The sequence below is a fragment of the Oncorhynchus mykiss genome, chromosome 16 (assembly GCF_013265735.2).
Source record: "Oncorhynchus mykiss isolate Arlee chromosome 16, USDA_OmykA_1.1, whole genome shotgun sequence".
In the NCBI taxonomy this organism is placed as follows: domain Eukaryota; kingdom Metazoa; phylum Chordata; class Actinopteri; order Salmoniformes; family Salmonidae; genus Oncorhynchus; species Oncorhynchus mykiss.
The window spans coordinates 43,578,452-43,601,240 of NC_048580.1; the positions used below are offsets into that span (position 1 = coordinate 43,578,452).

Sequence of the window (22,789 nt, forward strand, 5' to 3'; positions counted from 1 at the left end):
CTATCTAAATATATTGATTAGTGTGTTCTATGTAGCACTTCACATAGTAAGATTGTATGAATGACCGTGTCACAAACCATTCACTCTTATATCCAACAGCTATTTATATACTCATGAATCATTGGATTCAATACAATTCACCAAATGAATTCAAGGTTGACTGAATATCACCATTGGCAATGCGGTCTAATGGACTGTGGTTACTTAGTGTGAGCTGCCCAATCGGATTTCTACTTTACACATTAACAAGTTCACATACACCATCATTGCACATGACAAGACCCTAACTATCAACAGCACTATTGACTTATAAGGCCTAGACAGCCTACTAAACGGATCCTTAAGAATGACTTTTAACACACAGGGCTGGTTTCCTGGACGTGGAGGCATTCTCCATTGAACATACTTTTCAGTCCAAGAGTTAGCTTAACCAAGTTACAGGGGCCTATCAATAGGCGATGAGATGAGCACGTGATTGGTGTGTGGGAATCACGTGTTAAAGGGCCTTTGACAGGCGCTTCGGTGACATGCTGGAGAAGATGTCCTTATATGGACAGTGAAGCTGAAACTTTTAACATGGCTTTATTCTCTAGCATTTTGGATTTGAGCCAATGTTTATCAGGCGACATTGTCACCTTTTATTTGAGAGTATTTTCATACATCTGTTTCTCCGTTTAGAAATGAAAGCACTTTATATATGTAGTCCCATCTGAACACCAATAAGGTATAGCATTTTTTTTGGGGGGGGGGATATGATTTTACGCCTCTAAACTTCACTTGTCATTATTCACGGCAGCATCCACATTAATGTAGAAGTGTTCAGAAACATTCTATTATTTACAATAAGTGACTCAAATGGTACAATACCTTATTTACAATTCATTTCTATTGGGGGCACAACATAACACAATACATTATTTACCATTCATTTCTATTGGGGGCACAACAACTAAAACAAAATGCAAATGCATACAAGGTTAATGTAATAATTGCGTGCTAGAAATACAGGACCAAATACTAAACTTGACATGTAATTTGAACTTTTATTTAACTAGGCAAGTCAGTTAAGAACAAATTTGTATTTACAATGACGGCCTAGGAAAAGTGGGTTATAACTGCCTTGTTCAGGGGCAGAACGACAGATTTAACCTGGTCAGCTCGGGGATTTGATCTAGCAACCTTTTGGTTACTGGCCCAACACTAACCACTAGACTACCTGCCGCCCATTAATACGGGGGGGGAACGACGACTAGATGTATAAAGTGCATTCATATCTAAAGAGTTAAACATATGAAAATACCCTGGTGACGTTCTGTAGTCGCCTCGTATACAACATTTGATCTCAAATGCTTGAGTACAGAGCCAAAGCAAAAGTTTTAGCTTCATTGGCCAAACAAATAGGTAGAGGAGTGTACATGTCTAGGGAAGTGTTTCAGGTAAGGTGACATTTAGTCCACAAACTCATTATTTTATCTGTATTCTTTTACCACAGACACGGAAAACACACTTACGAAACAGAAACTCTGTTCAGAGTTATTTGCAATACGTAGACATTCAAAATAATGATAAAAACAAATAAATAAAAAAAAGGTCTTATAATTCTAGTACAATTTGATTAGCTGCAGTACATGGAAATAAAATGTCATGATAACGACAAAGGACACACGGGTTAGTGCTTTTACAAGCATAATATTCTAAAAACAAAGATGGCAAAATACTGGCTTTACATAAGACAAATGTTTAAAGGACTTTTTTGCACATAAGCGCGTTTCATTTAAGTAACAGGGAATGAAAAATATTTACCACTTGAAATCAGGACACTGCGAACAAAGCTGTTAAAATTATTCTAAACGAGGCCTTACTAAATTGCACATTTAAAAATATCAGTGGTATTTAAGTTTCATAGTGCCTGTGCTAAACTTGTGCAGTGCTGCGCCTTTATAGTCTTGGTCTCCATTTGGTCTTCCGCTGGGCTAGATAGCTGTTCTTTCCACAGAAATAGAATCTAGGATATTATATTTCTATGGCAGCCTCTATTCCTCACAGGTAGGGGTACTGACTGAGCTTCCTCTGGCTGAGCTGGTAGGCCGCTGCGCTGGACCGTGGGACGGGGTAAGGCTGGGCCGCCAGCTGCTGCTGCTGGTGGTACTGTCCCTGGGCATGAAGGAGCCCCAGGGAGGAGTAGGGCCCGCTGGGCCGGGCGTGTCTAGAAGAGCCCCCGGCGTGGAGCTGGTCCATGGCCTGAGAGACGGAGGCCAGGGCGGCAGAGGCAGGGTAGGCGTACAGGTTAGGGGTAGAGGTGAAGATGGAGGAAGCCTCTTGCAAACGGTAGGAGTGGGAGGAGACTGGAGGAGGGTAGGTGGGCTGACGACGCAAGGAGCTGCTGTTGCCTCCTGTTCTGTCTTGTGATGATGACAGCACAGACTGCTGTACCTGGGGAGGAATATAATTCTACATTATAATACGCTACTCGCATTTAGATACTTTCTGCCTCAGAGACTAAACTTGAAATAAGAAGAGGATAAACAAAAACCCTAAGACATGACAAGCGAGGTTAACCATATCGCTTTATACCTGACTCAGGTTGAGAGGTTGAGATCTGCTAGTTGTGGCCCTCTGATGGCGATCAGAGCTGGAAGCCCCTCCTGCCCTGCTGGACTGCTGAGCTGTCACCTTCTTGGACTTACCAGAGACATTAACGTGTTGATCTGAGAAACAAAAGCAAGAAAAAAAACATCCCACATACTTAATGCTGTGAGAATAGTTTAGTGTGAGAAGTTGCAGGTGGTACACAAAGTTCCCAAAGCAACAAAGCTAGAGGCCGCCCCACCTATACAATGGTAGGGTAAACACTAGGCTGGAGGTGTGTGCTAACCTGATTTGTGGGTCCCGCTCTCCCCAGACTGAGTCTTCACTGAGGGCAGGATGATGGCAAGGGACTTGGAGGAGGACTGGGATGAGGAGGAGTTGGTGGCAAGGCGCTTGGGGCTCAGGGGACTGCTGATCGACGAGTCAGAGTCATGTGAGTCGTGCACCGTCACACAGCTGATCACATTGGCTCGCTGGTTAACACCAGAGCTGTGACAGAGAAGAGAAAGAATACTTCAGAATTTTATTTTCAGAAAACAGATATTCATCTTTTACTTTCAAACCAGCCCCTTGAGAGACAGGACGCACATACCCAAAGGGGTTGAAAGCCAGGGTCATACACAGTGCTGGATTCAGCTACTCAAAACAGCAGCGTCTAATGAATTCACACAGATGGATGCATGAGATTACACAGGATGTGACCTCACCCGGCAGCAGGGAACTTCCTGTCATCTTCGTCCTCTGTGTCGCTGTGGATGGAGATAATGCTGGCAGCAGGGCTGGGAGTATCGGAGATGACGATTGGATCACCATTGAAGGCCGGGGTGTTGTCGACCACAGAGGCAGCTTGCTCCAGCGGCAACACAGGCCTGCAAAGGGGCAGCACTCCTTTTTAATGTAAAGTACACCGAGATGTTTCAATGCAATTAAAACATGTAAAGATTTAAAAGTGGTCCATCATAAAGCTCTCACTGATTCACATAAATGACATACATGGTGAGGAAGGGAACAATACAGTATAAAAGTCCCTTTTGGGTTTGAAAGTTACCTGGCCCTACTGTCGGCATGTCGAGCCTTACACCCTTTCCCCTGCTGGGGTCTTGCTTGGGAGGGGGCCGTGGGTGCTTGACGCCCCAGTGATAGGTCCTGCTGCATGATGCCATCGTACTGACTGCCATGACGACCCCTGGCATCACAACAAGTTGGAATTAGCTTCCCTAGCATATTGGAATCAGTACAACACGCTGGCATAAGTGGGTATTTATCTGAACCGCAGGATCGAATCCCCAAGCTGACAAGGTAAAGATCTGTCGTTCTGCCCCTGAACAAGGCAGTTAACCCACTGTTCCTAGGCCGTCATTGAAAATAAGAATTTGTTCTTAACTGACTTGCCTAGTTAAATAAAAAGGTAAAAAATAAGTACATTTGGTGACAGAGCCCAGAGGGACAGCCCTGCAGTACTCACCTCCGGTGTAATGCTTGTTGTCCTGAGCCGTCTCCACCAGAGAGAGGGGCTCCCATGGGAGGGTCAGGAACCAGTGTCTGGCTCTGGCTGGGGTTGTGAAGGGCCATGCCTGGCATCTGCTGCCACGTGGAGGGGATAAGGATCTGCTGGGTCCCTGCTGGCCAGCCCTGCTGTACACACACACACACACGTACAGACATTAACACAGTTATTGTAGGTTTGCTTCTCGAACAACTGATACATACTGCAAGTTGAACAGTCTGTTTTGAGAGAAATTGAAAAATGCTGTGCTAAATGGGAGTATGACAGTCAGACCACCACAGAATGCAGGTGCATGACGAGCACATGCAGTTCGTAGACAGACATGATTCGGTGTCTGTTCCCGGCACGCCCCCACTGAGTCAAGATCAAATTCAGAAGAGAAAGATACACTGAAAAAAAACACACAAAAAAACATCCAATGACCGGTCTCTGTTCCTCAGACTTCCAAAGCACGACCTAAACAATAGTTACTGCCGAGGAAAGAAATAGGATCGAAAATCAAAACACTATTAAAATGGGAACTCCAACTGGCAGAAGAGAAAACAGGTCATGCTCTCAAGCCAAGCACACATGTCCTGGAAGGCAGTCCTGTAGAACTGAGAAGGTCCGTTCAAGACACTGGTTTAAGACCTGGAACTCAGACGAATCTATGAAGAGCAGCATGACAGATAATCAAGAGGCAGCATTCCAGCGGGCATTTCCCATGTCTCCTGCACGATTCCAGGACCAACGCAACGGCGTTAATCATTGGAATTAACAGCAGGTTTCCCAAGGTTGCAGCGATGAAGGGCACATTTACATTTGGTTGAATTTATTTACATTTCAGCAAGACTTCCCGGAAACTTCAGCTGTCACTGTATAATAATGCAAAAGCCTTAATTTTTTTGGGGGGGGTGGGAAAGGGAAGAAGAGAAAGGGACAGGTGAGACGCTGCAAGCAAAAGCACAGACTATAGTAAGCAGCAGCACATGCATCCCATGCTCTGCACACCCCTGAAATGTGTCAGGGGGAGAAAGGGGTACAGGGAAGATGGGGGGTAGCAGGAGTGGTGTTTGTGCTTTACCAGCATGGTGGAGCTCTGATCCAGCAGGCCGGGCCTTCCAGCCCCACAGCCCAGGGGCACCGAATACAGAGGGGCCATTCCTGCCACAGGGGTGTGCAGAGTGGCTACCATCAAAGGATTGCAGGAGGCCTGGTGGGGGAGGAGGTTTGAGGGACGGGTGTAGGGGTTAGATAACTAGACATGGGGGGGGGGGACGACACAGATCTGATCGCCACATCCCTTCACCACAGTCTGAGATTTGATTCCCAAAGAAAGGAGAGGAACGTTAAAACAGGTTAACATGTTGTGATGAATCCTGTCTTTACTCTGGTGAGATACACCCAAGTTATTCATAGGATTCCAAACATGGAAGTCAGGCTGCGGGTGGGTGGTCACGCAGCAGTCAGCCTCGCTGTACCTGTGTGAGCATTCCAGGCTGGAGATGTAGAGGCTGAGTGGACTGGTTCTGGGGCCCCATGGGAACAGCGTTGTCCATCCTCACTGGGAAACCAGAGTGTTTGCCGGACGTCTGGAGGCCTACAAAGAAAGGAGGGAGGTAGGTTTGTTACAATGTCATGAATATACAGCTCTGCAGAAGCAGACTACAGACTTTACGGCTAATTTAAAGACAATTGGGCGGAATCAAAATGATGAAGTTCAGATCCTCCCGTGTTAATAGATCACATAAGGCTACGGACAAGATGTCCCACTGACCGTTGTCTCCCACATTACAACATATTTACTTAGCGGCGACATGAATTGGGTCTTCATACGAGCGCAAAAAGAGAGGCAAACAAACTATTGTTCTAACATTGTAACCCTGCTCCATACGGTTCCTTCTCTGCTCTGCTCACCCTGGATGGTGGGGGGGCAGACGATGAGAGTCTGCTGGAAAGGCTCAGCCTGGCCACATAGCTGGGTGGGTCTGGTCTGCAGAGGGACACTCTGCTGGGGGAGACCTGGGATGTTGATAGTAGCCTGCTGATACAGGCCCGGCTGGTAGTTCAGCAGAGGGACGTTGCTGCTCACTGACAGTGACTGGCCACCGGTGGACGCCATCTGACACGGCGGGGATAACATGACATGTGTTGTCAAATATGATTCACGTGTTGAAAGGACATCCTGAGGAAGTCTGACAATACAAGGCATTCGTTTCTCACCTGGTTGTGCTGGTTGAGCTGGCTGCTAAATGTAACAGTGAGGTTTGTAGCTGCACTGGGATTGTTGTTGCTAGAAAACAGATTCTTTCCACTCTCGAAAGCGCTGACCCTGCGCTTGCATATGTCCATGTTCTGGAAGCATGACTTCACACTGAAAAATAATCATATTTATCAAGGCACATGCAACTCTAAAGGAGCAAGGTAAACAGGAGAGGCCATGGGAAATCATAAAAGAGAAAAACAAGATTTGCAAAACTGTCCTAATCCTGGACTGTTGTGTGTAAGAGCTCTATGCCATTTACATATTATTATTTTTTAAATCAAATAGAACGTAAAGGTTGAGTAAGTTAGAATGTTGTCCACAAAATGTAGCCACATTTCTATTGGCTGAAATCTTTTCTTTATTTTCACAGCCATTTTAAAGTTGTCATTAGTTACCACAGCCACTAAGGCATAATTATGGCTTAACCCCCACCTCTAAAATGTATCTTATTAAAATCAGATTTTAAACCTAACCAAAACCTTAACTTTAACCACACTGCTAACATTATGCCTAGTCTCACGTTGCACCTCCATAATCAAGTTGTTGTCACGTCTCCCTTGGAGGTCTGGAGAATTTTGTATCGCAAAAAAACAGTTTGAATGATCCGGTGGTAGTGGAAGATTTTGATTGGATGTTACATTTCAAGAACCCCCTCGACCCGCTTATAGAAGGGGTGCGGTGTGTAATGTGCGTCACTGTTTTCTGTCCAGGTAGTTGTTGCTACGCTAGTTTCAAGTGGCCAAGTGTTGCCAACTGTCTGCGATTTATATGTATTGAAAGTAGATGACGCAGGTAAAGTCAAACGTCACAACATGTTCTAAAACGTTCTGGTGACAAAACACTTTTTGTCCTCGTCTCCATTCAGGACGTCCACATGGCTGCTGGTTGTGCTTTGCTACCACTGAACATCTCTTGAAGAGGGGTAGATCAGCTTTAATATTGCAGATCGATTGTAGCTTCCATCAATGTAATTGTCTGGCTCATTTCCAATCCCCCTTTAAAAAAAAAATATTTCCCTTTATTACCTTCCCCTAACCCCTTGTTATTGGAGTGAACTAATGGGCAACACCACTTCGGCCTTCTAGACACACTATAAACATTTTACAGGCACAATGTATTTTACAATAGTTGTTTTTAAATGCCACCCTTCAGCTACCCTCAGACCATCCCATGTATCTCTGAAGACCATCCAGTTCTATTTGCCATAACATTTTTTAACTGTGCCGTTTCACAAAAGTTATGAACCTAAATACACTTCAAGGACACAGTATTGTACATTAGCTGTTGTTTTTAGTCAAACTTTGTATAATAATTGACATGGCTCATCGCGCTCTAGCAGCTCCTGACCTCGGTCGTCAGTTGAAACAGTGTTTCCTCCGACACATTGGTGCGGCTGGTTTCCGGGTCATAAAACGTGGTTTGGTGGGTTTCGGAGGATGCAGGACTCGACCTTCGCCTCCCGAGCCCGTTGGGGAGTTGCAGCGATGAGACAAGATCGAAAAAGGGGGTAAAAATATATACACACAAAAACATTTGATTTTAACCACAGTATGTTGTAGTATTATTTGTTCTGTCTTTTCTGGTGGATTAAAGTGAAATTGCAACCAACTTCCTATGGGTTGTTTTAAATAGTGATATTTTGGAGATTACTTCATTTTCAAATAACCGAAAGTTAGAGTTTGTAATCTGAATAAAGGGAAAAACGGCCATTCTTGAACATGGGGTGAGGCATTCTTACTAATTTGCTAGGAGAACAAGTTTGGATTTAAGTATAACTTTTGAATGACTGATGCCTTTAGTGAGAGGTCTAATGCTTTAATATGTAATCATTTCTGCCCTCCGAATTCATATTCATTTTTTAAATAGGCACGTTTAATTTGTCTGGCTTGCCGTTCCTAATTTAAGGGAATCTTTTTTGCTCATATAATTTTAAAAAACAAGTCGCTAGGTGTAGACAAGCCCATAAGCAAATAGGTAATGACTAAAGAGTTAAATCACAAATAGACAGGTATTTTCCTATCCACGGTAGCAAGATCTTATCTGTGTTTGCTAACTTTCTATAAAAATGTATTGTAATGAGATCATTTCAATGAGAGCATTTCTTCCTTTCGGGATATGAATACAGAGTATGTCCACATCACCGTCAGACCATTTTATTGGTAAACTACACAACGATATAAAAAAGTTAGTGGTCCAACATGTAGTATAGTACACATTATAATTTGGTATTCTAAAATGGATTTTTTTATTTATTATCTGCAATCTACACACAATACCTCAATGACAAAGCGAAACAAGGGTTTTCAAAATGTTTGCAAATTTATTACAAATAATTTGGAGAGGCACCGACCCGTCTATGTAAGGTCCCACAGTTGACAGACCATGTCAGAGCAAAAACCAAGCCATGAAACCAAAAAGGAATTGTCCGTAGAGCGCCGAGACAGGATTGTGTTGAGGCACAGATATGGGGAAGGGTACCAAAAAAATGTATACAGCATTGAAGGTCCCCAAGAACACAGTGGCCTCCATCATTCTTTAATGAAAGAAGTTTGGAACCAACAAGACTCTTCCGAGTGTGGAGTGGCCAGACGAAGCCACTCCTCAGTAAAAGGCACACGACAGCCCCACTTGGAGTTTACCAAAAGGCACCTAAAGGACACTCAGACCATGAGAAACAAGATTATCTTGTCTGATGAAACCAAGATTGAACTCTTTGGCCTGAATGCCAAGCGTCACATCTGGGCACCATCCCTACGGTGAAGCATGGTGGTGGCAGCAGCATGCTGTGTGTATGTTTTACAGCGGCAGGGACTGGGAAACTAGTCAGGATCGAGGGAAAGATGAACGGTGTAAAGTACAGAGAGATCCTTGATAACCTGCTTCAGAGCGCTCAGGACCTCAGACTGAAATCTGTGAATGTATTGTAAAGTTTTTAAAAATTGTATAAACTGCCTTAATTTTGCTGGACCCCAGGCAGAGTAGCTGCTTCCTTCTTATCTAATTGCATGCATCACCAATGCATCCAGAGGCCTACAGTATTATGGCATTACTGTCATCTAAAGAAGCAGAGAATAGCTCAACTCACACATTGTTTACATGTTGAGCTATACACGAAGTGTACAAAACATTGACACCTGCTCTTTCCGTGACATAGCCTTCACCTTGTCAGCCTATAATCCCTTATCGATGTCACTTGTTCAATCCACTTCAAATCAGTGTAGATGAAGGGGAAGAGACAGGTTAAAGAAAGATTTTTAAGCTTGGAGACAGTTGAGATATGGACTGTGTGTGTGTGCCATTCAGAGGGTGAATGGGCAAGACAAAATATTTACGTGCCTTTGAACGGGGCATGGTAGTAGGTGCCAGGCACAACGGTTTGCTTCAAGAACTGCAGTGCTTCTGGGTTTTTCACACTCAACAGTTTCCAGTGTGTATCAAGAATGGTCCACCACCCAAAGGACATCCAGCCATCCTTGACAACTGTTGAAAGCATTGGAGTCAGAATTGGAGGCCAGAATCCCTGTCCAACGCTTTGACACCTCGTAGAGTTCATGCCCCAACGAATTGAGACTGTTCTTAATGTTTTACACACTCAGTGTATGTTCTCAATTGAAAATGATACCAGTAGACACTGTATATGACGCAAAGCATATACAGTGGCAAGAAAAAGTATGTGAACCCTTTGGAATTACCTGGATTTCTGCATAAATTGGTCATCAAATTTTATCTGATCTTCATCTAAGTTGCAACAAAAAATGATTGTATTTTTCTTGTCTATATTGAATACATAATTTAAACATTCAGTGTAGGTTGGAAAAACGATGTGAAACCCTAGGCTAATGACTTCTCGGAAAGCTAATTGGAGTCAGCTAACCTGGAGTCCAATCAATGAGATGAGATTGGAGATGTTGGTTAGAGCTGCCTTGCCCTATAAAAAACACTCACAAAATATGAGTTTGCTATTCACAAGAAGCATTGCCTGATGTGAACCATGCCTCAAACAAAAGAGATAGAAGACTTAAGCTTACCAAATGTTGACTTGCATAAAGCTGGAAAGGGTTACAAAAGTACCTTGAAAAGCCTTGATGTTCATCAGTCCACAGTAAGACCAATTGTCTATAAATGGAGAAAGTCCAGCACTGTTGCTACTCTCCCTAGGAGTGGCCGTCCTGCAAAGATGACTGCAAGAGCACAGCGCAGAATCCTCAGTGAGGTTAAGAAGAATCCTAGAGTGTCAGCTAAAGACTTACAGAACTCCAGAACATGCTAACATCGGTGTTGATGAGTCTACGATACGTAAAACACTAAACAAGAATGGTGTTCATGGGAGGACATCACGGAAGAAGCCACTGCTGTCCAAAAAAAAACATTGCTGCTAGTCTGGAGTTTGTAAAAGTGCACCTGGATGTTCCACAGCGTTACTGGCAAAATATTCAGTGGACAGATGAAACTACGGTTGAGTTGTTTGGAAGGAGCACACAACACTGTGTGGAGAAAAAAAAGGCACAGCACACCAACATCAAAATCTCATCCCAAATGTAAAGTATGGTGGAGGGAGCATCATGGTTTGGGGCTGCTTTGCTGCCTCAGGGCCTGGACAGCTTGCTATCATCAACGGGAAAATGAATTCAAGTTTATCAAGACATTTTTCAGGAGAATGTTATGCTATCTGTCCGCCAACTGAAGCTCAACTGAAGTTGGGTGATGCAACAGGACAACGACCCAAAACACAGAAGTAAATCAACAACAGAATGGCTTCAACAGAGGAAAATACACCTTCATGATTTCATGAAGACAAAGCAATCTTCAAAAAGATATGTAGTTTTATTGGGATTTGCAGCTGTTGTTGGTAAGTTAATGAATCTTACAGCTTTTGAAATAACTTATTCATCCTTAAAATTGCATTTGAAATAAATGCCTTTTGCGGCCTTCTCCCTGAGTGTGCTGCACAATCGAAGAGTCTCTCACTCACACGGCTCTCCATCACGTGAATCGGTCTTTCTCACAGGCTACAAGTTAAGACAGACACATCGGGGACGCAACTGCGCTCATCCTTATCTAATTCCGAGGTGCATATTAAAGATATTGGAAGAACTGTCCACATTTACTTTTCGTCAGCCAACAAGATGAGTAGGCCTAACGAACAGCAAAAGCACTAGCCTATGTCAATCTACTATCCACCATAGTACAAAAGTCAACCTATTCTTATCTGTGCGAGAAATAAACATTCCAAACAGTCTGGGCCAGTTGTGGGATGCGATAGATCCCAAATGAATAGAACCAATAGCATCCTCCCAAAAATGTTTATGCAATGTGGCTGACGCAACAGATCAGAACATTTACCTTAAAATGTTGATAAACTATTAGGCTATTTCTTCACATTATAAGCGCAGCAATGCGCACACGGCAGTAGGCTATAAGCACAAATGTTCCATTAGCAGGAAAACACCATTCTCAAAAGTGACCACAAATACAATTATGCATGTAATGATTTTATTATAAATGTGTATTTTTATAGTGTAAATTATCTTCCCCACACTTGAAACTCACGTGCTGCTTATAACTCAGCGAAAAAAGAAACTGCCCTTTTTCTGGACCCTGTCTTGCAAAGATCATTCGTAAAAATCCAAATAACTTCACAGATCTTCATTGTAAAGGGTTTAAACACTGTTTCCCATGCTTGTTCAATGAACCATAAACAAACAATTAATGAACATGCACCTGTAGAACGGTCGTTAAGACACTAACAGCTTACAGACGGTAGGCAAATAAGGTCACAGTTAAGAAAACTTAGGCCACTAAAGAGGCCTTTCTACTGACTCTGAAAAACACCAAAAGAAAGATGACCAGGGTCCCTGCTCATCTGTGTGAACGTGCCTTAGGCATGCTGCAAGGAGGCATGAGGACTGCAGATGTGGCCAGGGCAATAAATTGCAATGTCCGTACTGTGAAACACCTAAGACGGCGCTACAGGGAGACAGGGCGGACAGCTGATCGTCCTCGCAGTGTCAGACCACGTGTAACAACACCTGCACAGGATCGGTACATCGGAACATCACATGCGGGACAGATACAGGATGGCAACAACAACTGTCCACAATAGGCTGAGATAGGCATACAAGCCCTCAGACCAGCCTGTTGTAAGGCAGGTCCTCACCAGACATCACCAGTGTGTCACAGCATCATACGACTGTCTGCAATGACAACAAGCTCAATCTAAACGCAGTGCGTTACAGGGAAGACATCCTCCTCCCTCATGTGGTACCCTTCCTGCAGGCTCATCCTGACATGACCCTCCAGCATGACAATGCCACCAGCCATACTGCTCATGCTGTGCATGATTTCTTGCAAGACAGGAATGTCAGTGTTCTGCCGTGGCCAGCGAAGAGCCCGGATCTCAATCCAACTGAGGTTGGATTGGAGGGTGAGGGCTAGGGCCATTCCCCCCAGAAATGTCCGGGAACTTGCAGGTGCCTTGGTGGAAGAGTGGGGTAACATCTCACAGCAAGAACTGGCAAATCTGGTGCAGTCCATGAGGAGGAGATGCACTGCAGTACTTAATGCAGCTGGTGGCCACACCAGATACTGACTGTTACTTTTGATTTTAAAACACCCCTTTGTTGAGGGACACATTATTCCATTTCTGTTAGTCACATGTCTGTGGAACTTGTTCAGTTTATGTCTCAGTTGTAGAATAGTGTTATGTTCATACAAGTATTTACACGTTAAGTGTGCTGAAAATAAATGCAGTTGACAGTGAGAGGATGTTTCTTTTTTTGCTGAGTTTATATGCCAGTAAGGATCTACACCCGTTGTAAAGCGGATTAATGTGCTTAATTTTAAGAAGTTATTTTGCCATTTTAGTTGTGATACAAACCTTATTAAAACATATAGGCCTATGGGCTAGGCTACATAAGGTGTAAAACTATAATTCTTTTTTTTAAAAGCCATTGTTTCTTATGCTGGGCATCATTCACAAGTGATAATATATCGTTCACAAGTGTTAGGCTAATAGTCACCCATCAGGCTATTTGTTTTGTAATTTTGTCTTTACATATACTAAATAATATATGTGTGACATTTGTTTTGATTTAGAATAGACCATTATCATGCACCTGTATCAAAATAGGGGCAGCGGGGGAAAAAATGCATGTCATCTATGCACTTAAATAGCGAATGGAGGATACTTTTCTCCGTGGTTTATTTTCATGCCAGCCAGGTATACTATACTTAGCTATAGCTATACTCCTGTTGTAAATAAGCAATGTGATTAATATTAGGAAAGTTGAGAAATAAATATAGTAGGCCTAGCCAATAGAAAGCTGATGGGATCCTCCTCTTTTTATTAGCGGCCATCACTCGGTTTTCTCCCGCAATTGCATAGCCTATACAAATATAGCACATGAGCTCATGGGTGCTCATTAAGTGTTTGATTAGATTTTCGAATACATTTGCATTGATGTCAGAGTGATTAGAGGGACAATAGAGTGCTGAATACCAGAATTTGACTGCCTTCATGACTCGTGACCGCCGGTGTGGCGGTAATACGGTCCCCGCAACAGCCCTAGCCCTGACTCTACTTACTGTGAGCTGTGAGGAAAGTGCAGCAGATGTGTCATGGTGACGAAGGGGTGGTTGAGGGTCTTCATGGGGGTGATGCGTTTGTCTGCATCCAGCGTCAGCATTTTCTTTAGCAGATCAATAAACTCTCTCCGGTCAGCCTTCTCTGCCAGGACGTCAGTCCCCACCAGACTAGTCATGTTCACCTGCAACAAAACACAGAAAGTTGCCTTCTCTGGCTAAGAATGTCTGCTAAATGACTCAAATTTAAACATTAAGTCCCGCCTGACGAAATCAAATACATTTATGACATGAAACAAACCAATTTATTAGCATAATACAAAAACATTAAGACATCAAACGCAGAAGTGAGTTATTTAACAGAATGAATGGTAACCTGCTCACCCTCACCTGCATCATGTCATCCAAACAGTTGAAAATGTATTTCCTCGCCTCCTTTGACTTTATCCCCAGCTCTGCCTCATGCTCTGAAGGTGTCTACAGACAAAAACAAAATACAACAGAAGACTATTACGTACAGTAGCACTACACACTACTGTGCGGAATAAGGGAGCAATAATATGGTAATACATTGGAAACTAGTTACAACTAGTAATAACATGCTACCAAAAGTACTGTCTCATATAGGCCTAGCTACACTCATGAACAAAATATGTACCTTGAGCCTCCAGAGGGGGTAACTGGAGTCAGGGCCTCTGTTGAAAAAGCGGCTGGTCTTAGTGCCTGCACTCAGGAGGTACTCAGCAGGCAGGCCCTGGGTCTGGGAAATGTACCGGATCTGATGCAACCAAGGGAAATGCAAATCAGAGATTGTATTATGAGCGCTGCTTTTTTAGTACAAACAAACGCACATTGCATTAAAGACAATACTGTATAAAATGCTAGATAAAATACAATACTGTATAACTACAAAATGAAAGAGACAAATACTTGTCAACGATGGATGACAGTGTATTGTCTCACTGACAGTAGAATAATTGCTGCTGACCTGACCATACTCTGAGGCACCGGGATAAAGTGGCCAACCCAAGAACAGTTCAGCAATGACACAGCCCAGAGACCACATGTCGATCGCTTCACAGAAGGGAAGACCCAGGATGATCTCTGGCGCCCTGTAATAACACACACAAACCATTGGACATGTCCATAGTTGTACATTGAGCCTGCAATACATCCTCCATTGCTACTGGGACTCAGATTGTGCCCATAGAAATAGAATTACTAAAACTAGTATCCCCATTTAAGTAAATTGCAGTGGTCTGATGGGCTTTGCCTGTTCCAGTAATTCTATTTCTATGCTTGTGCCTCCCATGAGACAGTCAGACACTCACCGGTAGTAGCGGGACTGCAGGTAGGTGGAACACACGGCCTTGGAGACATGGCTGGCAGAGCCAAAGTCGATGACCTTGACCCTGTAGGGCTGTCTGAGAGGATCTACAAGCATGATGTTCTCTGGCTTCAGGTCAGCATGGATCAGACCTAGGCTCTTCAGCTTCATCAGGGCCGTGGCCACCTGATGGAACACAAGAGAGTAAAAAATACACTCCCTACATATTTGTTCCAGGCTGCATTACATCTTGGTGTGATTGGGACTCCAATAGGGCGGCGCACAATTGTTCCAGCGTCGTCCGGGTTTGGCTAGGGTAGGCCGTCATTGTAAATAAGAATTTGTTCTTAACTGACTTGCCTAGTAAAATAAAGGTGAAATAAGAATAAATCTTCAGACAGTGAAGCTAAAACTTTTTATTTGGCTCTATACTCCAGCATCTTGGATTTGAGACAAAAAAAATATATATATAACTATTGTAAAATAGATTGTGTCTGTAGAATGTGTATAAGATGTATTAACTGAAGGTAGAAGAATTAGGGTTTATTAGTTTACTCCAATTGGAATGCTTACAAGCCCTTATTTTTATACAGTGCCTTGCGAAAGTATTCGGCCCCATTGAACTTTGTGACCTTTTGCCACATTTCAGGCTTCAAACATAAAGATATAAAACTGTATTTTTTTGTGAAGAATCAACAACAAGTGGGACACAATCATGAAGTGGAACGACATTTATTGGATATTTCAAACTTTTTTAACAAATCAAAAACTGAAAAATTGGGCGTGCAAAATTATTCAGCCCCCTTAAGTTAATACTTTGTAGCGCCACCTTTTGCTGCGATTACAGCTGTAAGTCGCTTGGGGTATGTCTCTATCAGTTTTGCACATCGAGAGACGGAATTTTTTTCCCATTCCTCCTTGCAAAACAGCTCGAGCTCAGTGAGGTTGGATGGAGAGCATTTGTGAACAGCAGTTTTCAGTTCTTTCCACAGATTCTCCATTGGATTCAGGTCTGGACTTTGACTTGGCCATTCTAACACCTGGATTTGTTTATTTTTGAACCATTCCATTGTAGATTTTGCTTTATGTTTTGGATCATTGTCTTGTTGGAACACAAATCTCCGTCCCAGTCTCAGGTCTTTTGCAGACTCCATCAGGTTTTCTTCCAGAATGGTCCTGTATTTGGCTCCATCCATCTTCCCATCAATTTTAACCATCTTCCCTGTCCCTGCTGAAGAAAAGCAGGCCCAAACCATGATGCTTCCACCACCATGTTTGACAGTGGGGATGGTGTGTTCAGCTGTGTTGCTTTTACGCCAAACATAACGTTTTGCATTGTTGCCAAAAAGTTCAATTTTGGTTTCATCTGACCAGAGCACCTTCTTCCACATGTTTGGTGTGTCTCCCAGGTGGCTTGTGGTAAACTTTAAACAACACTTTATGGATATCTTTAAGAAATGGCTTTCTTCTTGCCACTCTTCCATAAAGGCCAGATTTGTGCAATATACGACTGATTGTTGTCCTATGGACAGAGTCTCCCACCTCAGCTGTAGATCTCTGCAGTTCATCCAGAGTGATCATGGGCCTCTTAGCTGCATCTCTGATCAGTCTTCTCCTTGTATGAGCTGAAAGTTTAGAGGGACGGCCAGGTCTTGGTAGATTTGCAGTGGTCTGATACTCCTTCCATTTCAATATTATCGCTTGCACAGTGCTCCTTGGGATGTTTAAAGCTTGGGAAATCTTTTTGCATCCAAATCCGGCTTTAAACTTCTTCACAACAGTATCTCGGACCTGCCTGGTGTGTTCCTTGTTCTTCATGATGCTCTCTGCGCTTTTAACGGACCTCTGAGACTATCACAGTGCAGGTGCATTCATACGGAGACTTGATTACACACAGGTGGATTGTATTTATCATCATTAGTCATTTAGGTCAACATTTGATCATTCAGAGATCCTCACTGAACTTCTGGAGAGAGTTTGCTGCACTGAAAGTTAAGGGGCTGAATAATTTTGCACGCCCAATTTTTCAGTTTTTGATTTGTTAAAAAAGTTTGAAATATCCAATAAATGTCGTTCCACCTCATGATTGTGTCCCACTTGTTGTTGATTCTTCACAAAAAAATACAGTTTTATATCTTTATGTTTGAAGCCTGAAATGTGGCAAAAGGTCGCAAAGTTCAAGGGGGCCGAATACTTTCGCAAGGCACTGTATATATATATATATATATATATATATATATAAAATATCTTAAAACGGCATTGTTGGTTAAGGGCTTGTAAGCATTTCACTGTAAGGCCTACATGGCCTATGGCGCATGTGACAAATACAATTTGTTCCCATATTCCTATCTCGCAATGACTACATCAAGCTTATGACTACAAACTTTTTTAGATGCTTTTAAAGTTTGTTTTGTTTGTGTTTCGGATTATGTTGTGCCCAATAGAAATTAATAATATATAATGCATTGTGTCATTTCGGAGTCACTTCTACTTTAAATAAGAATACAATATATATTTCTGAACACTTCTACATTAATGTGGATGCTACCATGATTATGGATAATCCTGAATAAATTGCAAATGCATCCAAGCGTCACAAGCTTGATGTAGTCATTGCGTGCTATAAAATACAAATACTAAACTTTTATTTTGTATTTTTTTTATGATAGCAAATTGGAAGCTACAGTCTTGTCCCATCGCAGCAACTCCCGTACGGACACGGGAGCGGCGAAAGTCGAGAGCCACGCGTCCTCCGAAACACAACCCTTCCAAGCCGCACTCCTTCTTGACACCCTGCTCGCTTCACTGCACACTTAACCCGGAAACCTGCCGCAACAATGTGTTGGAGGAAACACCGTACAACTGGCTGTAGTGACGCCTTAAGCACTGCAATTCGCCACTTGGTAGGAAAAATACAAAACTTTTGACAAAATGTAATACACTTTAAGGGAATTTGTCCAAATACTTATGACACCTTCAAATGGGGGGACTAGATACCTAAAGTGCATTCATTTTTAAACAGCAAAACAGGTATGAAAAAATAAACAAAAAAAAGGGGTAACATTCTGTACTGTAGCCTCCTATAAAAGCACTTAATCTAAAATAGAGACAAATTAAAATATTCACTGTCCAAATAAATACATAGGAGAGTGTATATATTATGTAGGTGGCTGTATGATATGTGTAGGATATGGGTAACGTGCAATATATGTATCAATGTATGTGTCAAGTGGGTAATGCAAAATGTATTGTGTTGTTTTGCATACAGTCAACAGCAGTACTGAAAAAGTGTTCAAGACCATTTTCCCCATATGGATAATAAAGCATATGGTGGACTGTATCATACCTGCTGCAGCACAGGCCGGATGGACTTGAGTAGCAGCGGGCTGAACTTGCTGTGCTTCAGGAAGTCATAGAGGTTCTGCTCCAGCATCTCAAACACTAGGCAGGTGTGGTTCTTGTGTTGGAAACACTCGTAGGAACGCACAAAGTTGAACTCGTCAGCATTCTCTGTGCTCAGTCTGCTCAGGATACTCACCTGGCAAGTGGAGAAGGGCAGACGTGTTCAATTATATTTATAATTATTCTTTCTCCTCCCAAACTTTTACAAAATGTTTTGGTTAAAGCTTACAAGAACGTCACTTTTGCTTAGTGATACAACACTAACCTCAATTTGACCTTGCCGGACATATGAGGGATGATTCTTCAAGATCTTGATGGCCACAATCTCATTAGTGCCACGCTTCCAGCATTTAGCCACCTGACCAAATGTACCTCTCCCTAGGAACTCCAGCACCTCATAACTGTTGGACACAGAGCACAGGATCTCATGCTGCACTAGCTGGTAGTCCCCCTCACTGTGGGAGTTACTACTCTTAGTGGTGGAGGTGGAATGTGCTATGGACTGGGCTGTGGTGGTCCCCCCGCCAGCAGCTGTGCGGTTGGAGAGCACAGGGGCCGAGAGCTCCTCTAGGATCTGAACACTGTCACTGCTGTCCACCTCCTCACTCTTCCTCTTCAGGCTGTTACCGTACTGATTTTGGTATAGGTCGCCTGGCTGGGAGGATGATGATGCGGCATCTTTGACAAGGCAACTGGCGGAAGAGGAGGAAGATGAAGAGGAAGGTGGTCCTCGGACGCTGCCGGTGCTGTCTGCCGCCCGTACGACCGTCTGCTCCCGGGAGCCTGCCCCCGTTGATGGGTACCCCTGGTTGGAGTTGGAGGAGTTGTATGCTGGGTTGAAACTTGATACAGGGGGGGAGGATGTGTTTCCATTGCCCTGGCTGGGGCCCTGCTGCTGGTAGTAACTGTTGTTGTCGTCTCCCACTTGGCTGCTCACATCCCACACACTGTTCTCTACCTTCAGTTTCTTGGAGCGAGTGTAGGCGCTGGAGGAGATTGAGGGAGAGGAGAACACCTGGAGCTCGGAAGCCATGTCTACACAAAATGGGAGGCAAATAGAGATGATTGCATTTTACATTTACATTTTAGTCATTTGGCAGTGACTTACAGTAGTGAGTGCATAAATGTTTCATGCTGGTCCCCCGTGTGAATCGAACTCACAACCCTGGCGTTGCAAGCGTCATGCTCTACCAACTGAACCACACGGGAAAATCAACAAACTGACAGCTGGTGTTAAGTAGCTAGTGGTCTTACATAGTTGTAATAGATCAGACAGTTGAAATCAGTTTAAATTAAATCACCTTGACAACTCATACCAAGTGAACTATATTTACAAACTGTAGTAGATCATCAGTGTTCTGCTAGCGGTGCCAGCCATGTTATTGCGGAACAAAGCAGCAGCCAAGCAGCCTAGGAAGCTATAGCTAGCTAAATGTTATGGAAAACTGGTTGTCAACAGCCGGAAAATAACATAATGTAAAACAAAAACAGATTAACGTCACCTGTTTGGTTTAGTCCCGCAGTTCCGATCGTTTTCCCGAAACAGCAGGCCACATTGTTCTTGGTCAATGAAGTGTTAGCTAGCTGCAGCTACAGCGAGGTTCACGTAGAAGACCTCCCCTAGAGATCTCTCCTCTGACGCGACATCATTTACACCATCAACCGGAACATCATAGTAGCATTAGCTACGGAGATATCACACATCATATCATTTGGAGGTACCTAGCTAGCTAGAAAATGACAAACTAATTCCAAAAACACTAGGAGAGACCATGATCCATCACTAGTATTACTATGCCAGCAGCACAAATGATGACGCCACTTTGTATAGTAATGAGGAAATCTTCAAAATAAAAGCCCACATTCTTTAGAGTCCAAATCAAAGAAAACCTTTCTCTAACTATTTGCCAAATCACGAGGTTTCGGCTTTGTGACACACTGCACACATGCTCTGATGTTGCTCAGTAATCATGTTTCCATCCTTTTTATGAGCGTAAAGTAATTTACACGTCGGTTCTACAGTTTCAAACCGTCAATGTGGTTGAAAGTATGGATTATTGCCGCGTTCTATACAACTGCGAACTCAGAAAAAAACGAGGTCAAATTATGATTTTCAGGTCGGAAAGTCGTTGCTCAAGAAAGAGGTTTGAGTTGGATGACCGTTAAAAAAGATTTTTTCCCAGTTGGAGCTCAATTTTTCCGAGTTCCCAATTGTTTTTGAACGCTCGGAAGTCGGAGATTTATGGTTCCCAGCTGTGAGTTCCCAGTTTTGAACGAGGGATATGTCCCTCACGCTCCTCGCAGGTTGAGTAATAATAAAAGCAAAGTCATGCCGCCATGGTTCATATAAAACCTTAGGTCAGACCATGTCTCCTATTTCTATTTGCAACGATACACTACATGACCAAAAGGATGTGGACACCTACTCTCGAACATCATTCCAAAATCATAGGCATTAATGTGGAGTTGGTCCCCCTTTGCTGATATAACAGCCTCCACTCTTCTGGGAAGGCTTTCCACTAGATGCTGGAACATTGCTGCGGGTGTAACAGTATAGCTTCCTCTGCACACATCAACCACAGTCACTCAGGAAGCATAGTTACCCATCACACCACGAAAGCCACATCGACTGAAACACTTTTAGCGCGCACCACCGCTAACTAGCTAGCCATTTCACATCGGCCACACTGGGACTTGCTTCCATGCAGCCACAAGAGCATTAGTGAGGTCGGGCAGAAACTGAATGGCAGGGGTTGGCCCTTGGCCAGTTTATACAGCAGCACCTGGCCTACTGTGCATCATACTCTTCTGACCCATGGTGAGGACCCTCTCACAGGGGTACAAGCTGCAGTTCTGACGCCAATCCCCACCATTCTCAGGGGTAAGTATGACCTCAGTCACAGACCCCCTGAAAGTTTTCACCCTCAGCCAGGAGATTACATCTCTCTTAGAGAAGGGCGCAATCACAAGAGTAAAAGCATCAGAACAGCAAGCTATTTCCTATTTCCTGGTTCTGAAGAAAGACTGAGGCTTTCATCCAGTTCTCCCCTTTCATATGTTTCGGATAGTCAACGTAAGGCCTGCTGTCTTTAAGACCACTTCAAGTGTGGTTCAACGAATTCCGCTTGGACCCCAAGCAGGACAGAAACACCAAAATCCGAGCGACAAGGGCGTGCTACTCTACTCTGTGGCCGTGGAAAAAGAGAACCTACCTGACTACAGGTATCCATCTCAGATCAATTCCATCAAGGCGGGAAGTAGTGATGACCGATGCTTCACTAACAGGCTGGGGAGCAGTGTGGCAACACAGGACTGTACGTGGAGAGTGGTTCCCCCACTGGAGGAAAGAGCACACCAACATGCTAGAACATCGGACAGTTTACCTCGCCCTGAAACACTTTCTGCCTGTTCTCAAACACAAACATGTCTTGATGCGATCAGAGGTAGGTCTGTACGGTCCCTACAGGTGGCTCAACATCTCCTGACATGGGCCCTACCACAACTGCCAAACCTATGAGACATCCATCTGCCAGGCAAGGTGAACGAGGTGGCGTATTTCTTGTTGGGACAGAAACCGCCCCCGGGGAAATTGAGATTTCACCCACAAGTAGTGAAGATGATATGGCAGCAGTTCAGAACAGCAGATATGTACCTGTTCGCCTCAGAGCAAACATCCCACTGCTCACTCTGGTTCTCTCTGGCAGAGACAAACAGCCCCCTGGGCATGGATGCCTTAGCGCACACATGGCCAGAGGGCCTGCTGTATGCTTTCCCTCCGACTACCCTTGATCTTAGAAACCCTGCACAGGCCCTGGTTTCCAACCCCCCTCAGTCTTCTGGAGGGAGAGCCATGGCAGCTGCCACCTAGACAAGACTTGCTCTCAAAGTTGGACCAGAGGATATGGCATCCCAGCCCAGACCAATTACATCTATGGTTGTAGCCTCTGAAGAGCCCAACCCTCTACTGATCGGCTGCGATCCCACTGTCATTGAGACTTTACAGAACGCCAGAGCACTATCAAGCAGGATGATGCATGCTGATCCCTGGAACCTGTTTACCAAATGGAGCTCTACCAGGGCAGAGGACCTCCTTGCTCCGTACCTGTCATACTGAGCTTCCTTCAGTCACTATTGGACA

The 22,789-nt window shown here is 43.7% G+C and overlaps 1 protein-coding gene across 8 annotated transcripts; it reads right to left on the reverse strand.

Annotated features, from left to right (window-relative positions):
• Positions 1-84: 84 nt before the first annotated feature.
• On the reverse strand, positions 85-20,688 carry LOC110492071 (homeodomain-interacting protein kinase 1). Of its 8 annotated transcripts, none has more exons than XM_021566065.2 (18): positions 20,154-20,688; positions 18,917-19,686; positions 18,596-18,787; positions 15,254-15,435; positions 14,911-15,034; positions 14,581-14,700; positions 14,307-14,399; positions 13,926-14,107; positions 6,299-6,449; positions 5,993-6,197; positions 5,557-5,675; positions 5,160-5,288; positions 4,055-4,221; positions 3,638-3,775; positions 3,297-3,458; positions 2,876-3,078; positions 2,575-2,708; positions 85-2,433 (listed from the first exon to the last, which is right to left on the reverse strand). In XM_021566065.2, exons 2-18 carry the CDS (start codon positions 19,682-19,684, stop codon positions 2,041-2,043), a joined length of 3,462 nt encoding a protein of 1,153 aa, XP_021421740.1. In that variant the 5' UTR covers positions 19,685-19,686; positions 20,154-20,688; the 3' UTR covers positions 85-2,040. The 8 variants fall into 8 exon arrangements, with proteins under 8 accessions (XP_021421740.1, XP_036802866.1, XP_021421739.1 ...); XM_036946971.1 differs by having other exon boundaries at positions 14,313-14,399; positions 20,154-20,686; XM_021566064.2 differs by having other exon boundaries at positions 4,055-4,224; positions 20,154-20,686.
• Between the last annotated feature and the right edge of the window lie 2,101 nt (positions 20,689-22,789).

Coding starts and splice junctions, on each gene's coding strand:
- LOC110492071 (XM_021566064.2), bottom strand. CDS start 19,684: ATGGCTTCCGAGCTCCAGGTGTTCTCCTCTCCCTCAATCTCCTCCAGC. Junction 6,198..6,298: donor AGCTCAACCAGCACAACCAG/GTGAGAAACGAA, acceptor CCGCCGTGTCAG/ATGGCGTCCACCGGTGGCCA. Junction 2,434..2,574: donor AACCTCTCAACCTGAGTCAG/GTATAAAGCGAT, acceptor ATTCCTCCCCAG/GTACAGCAGTCTGTGCTGTC.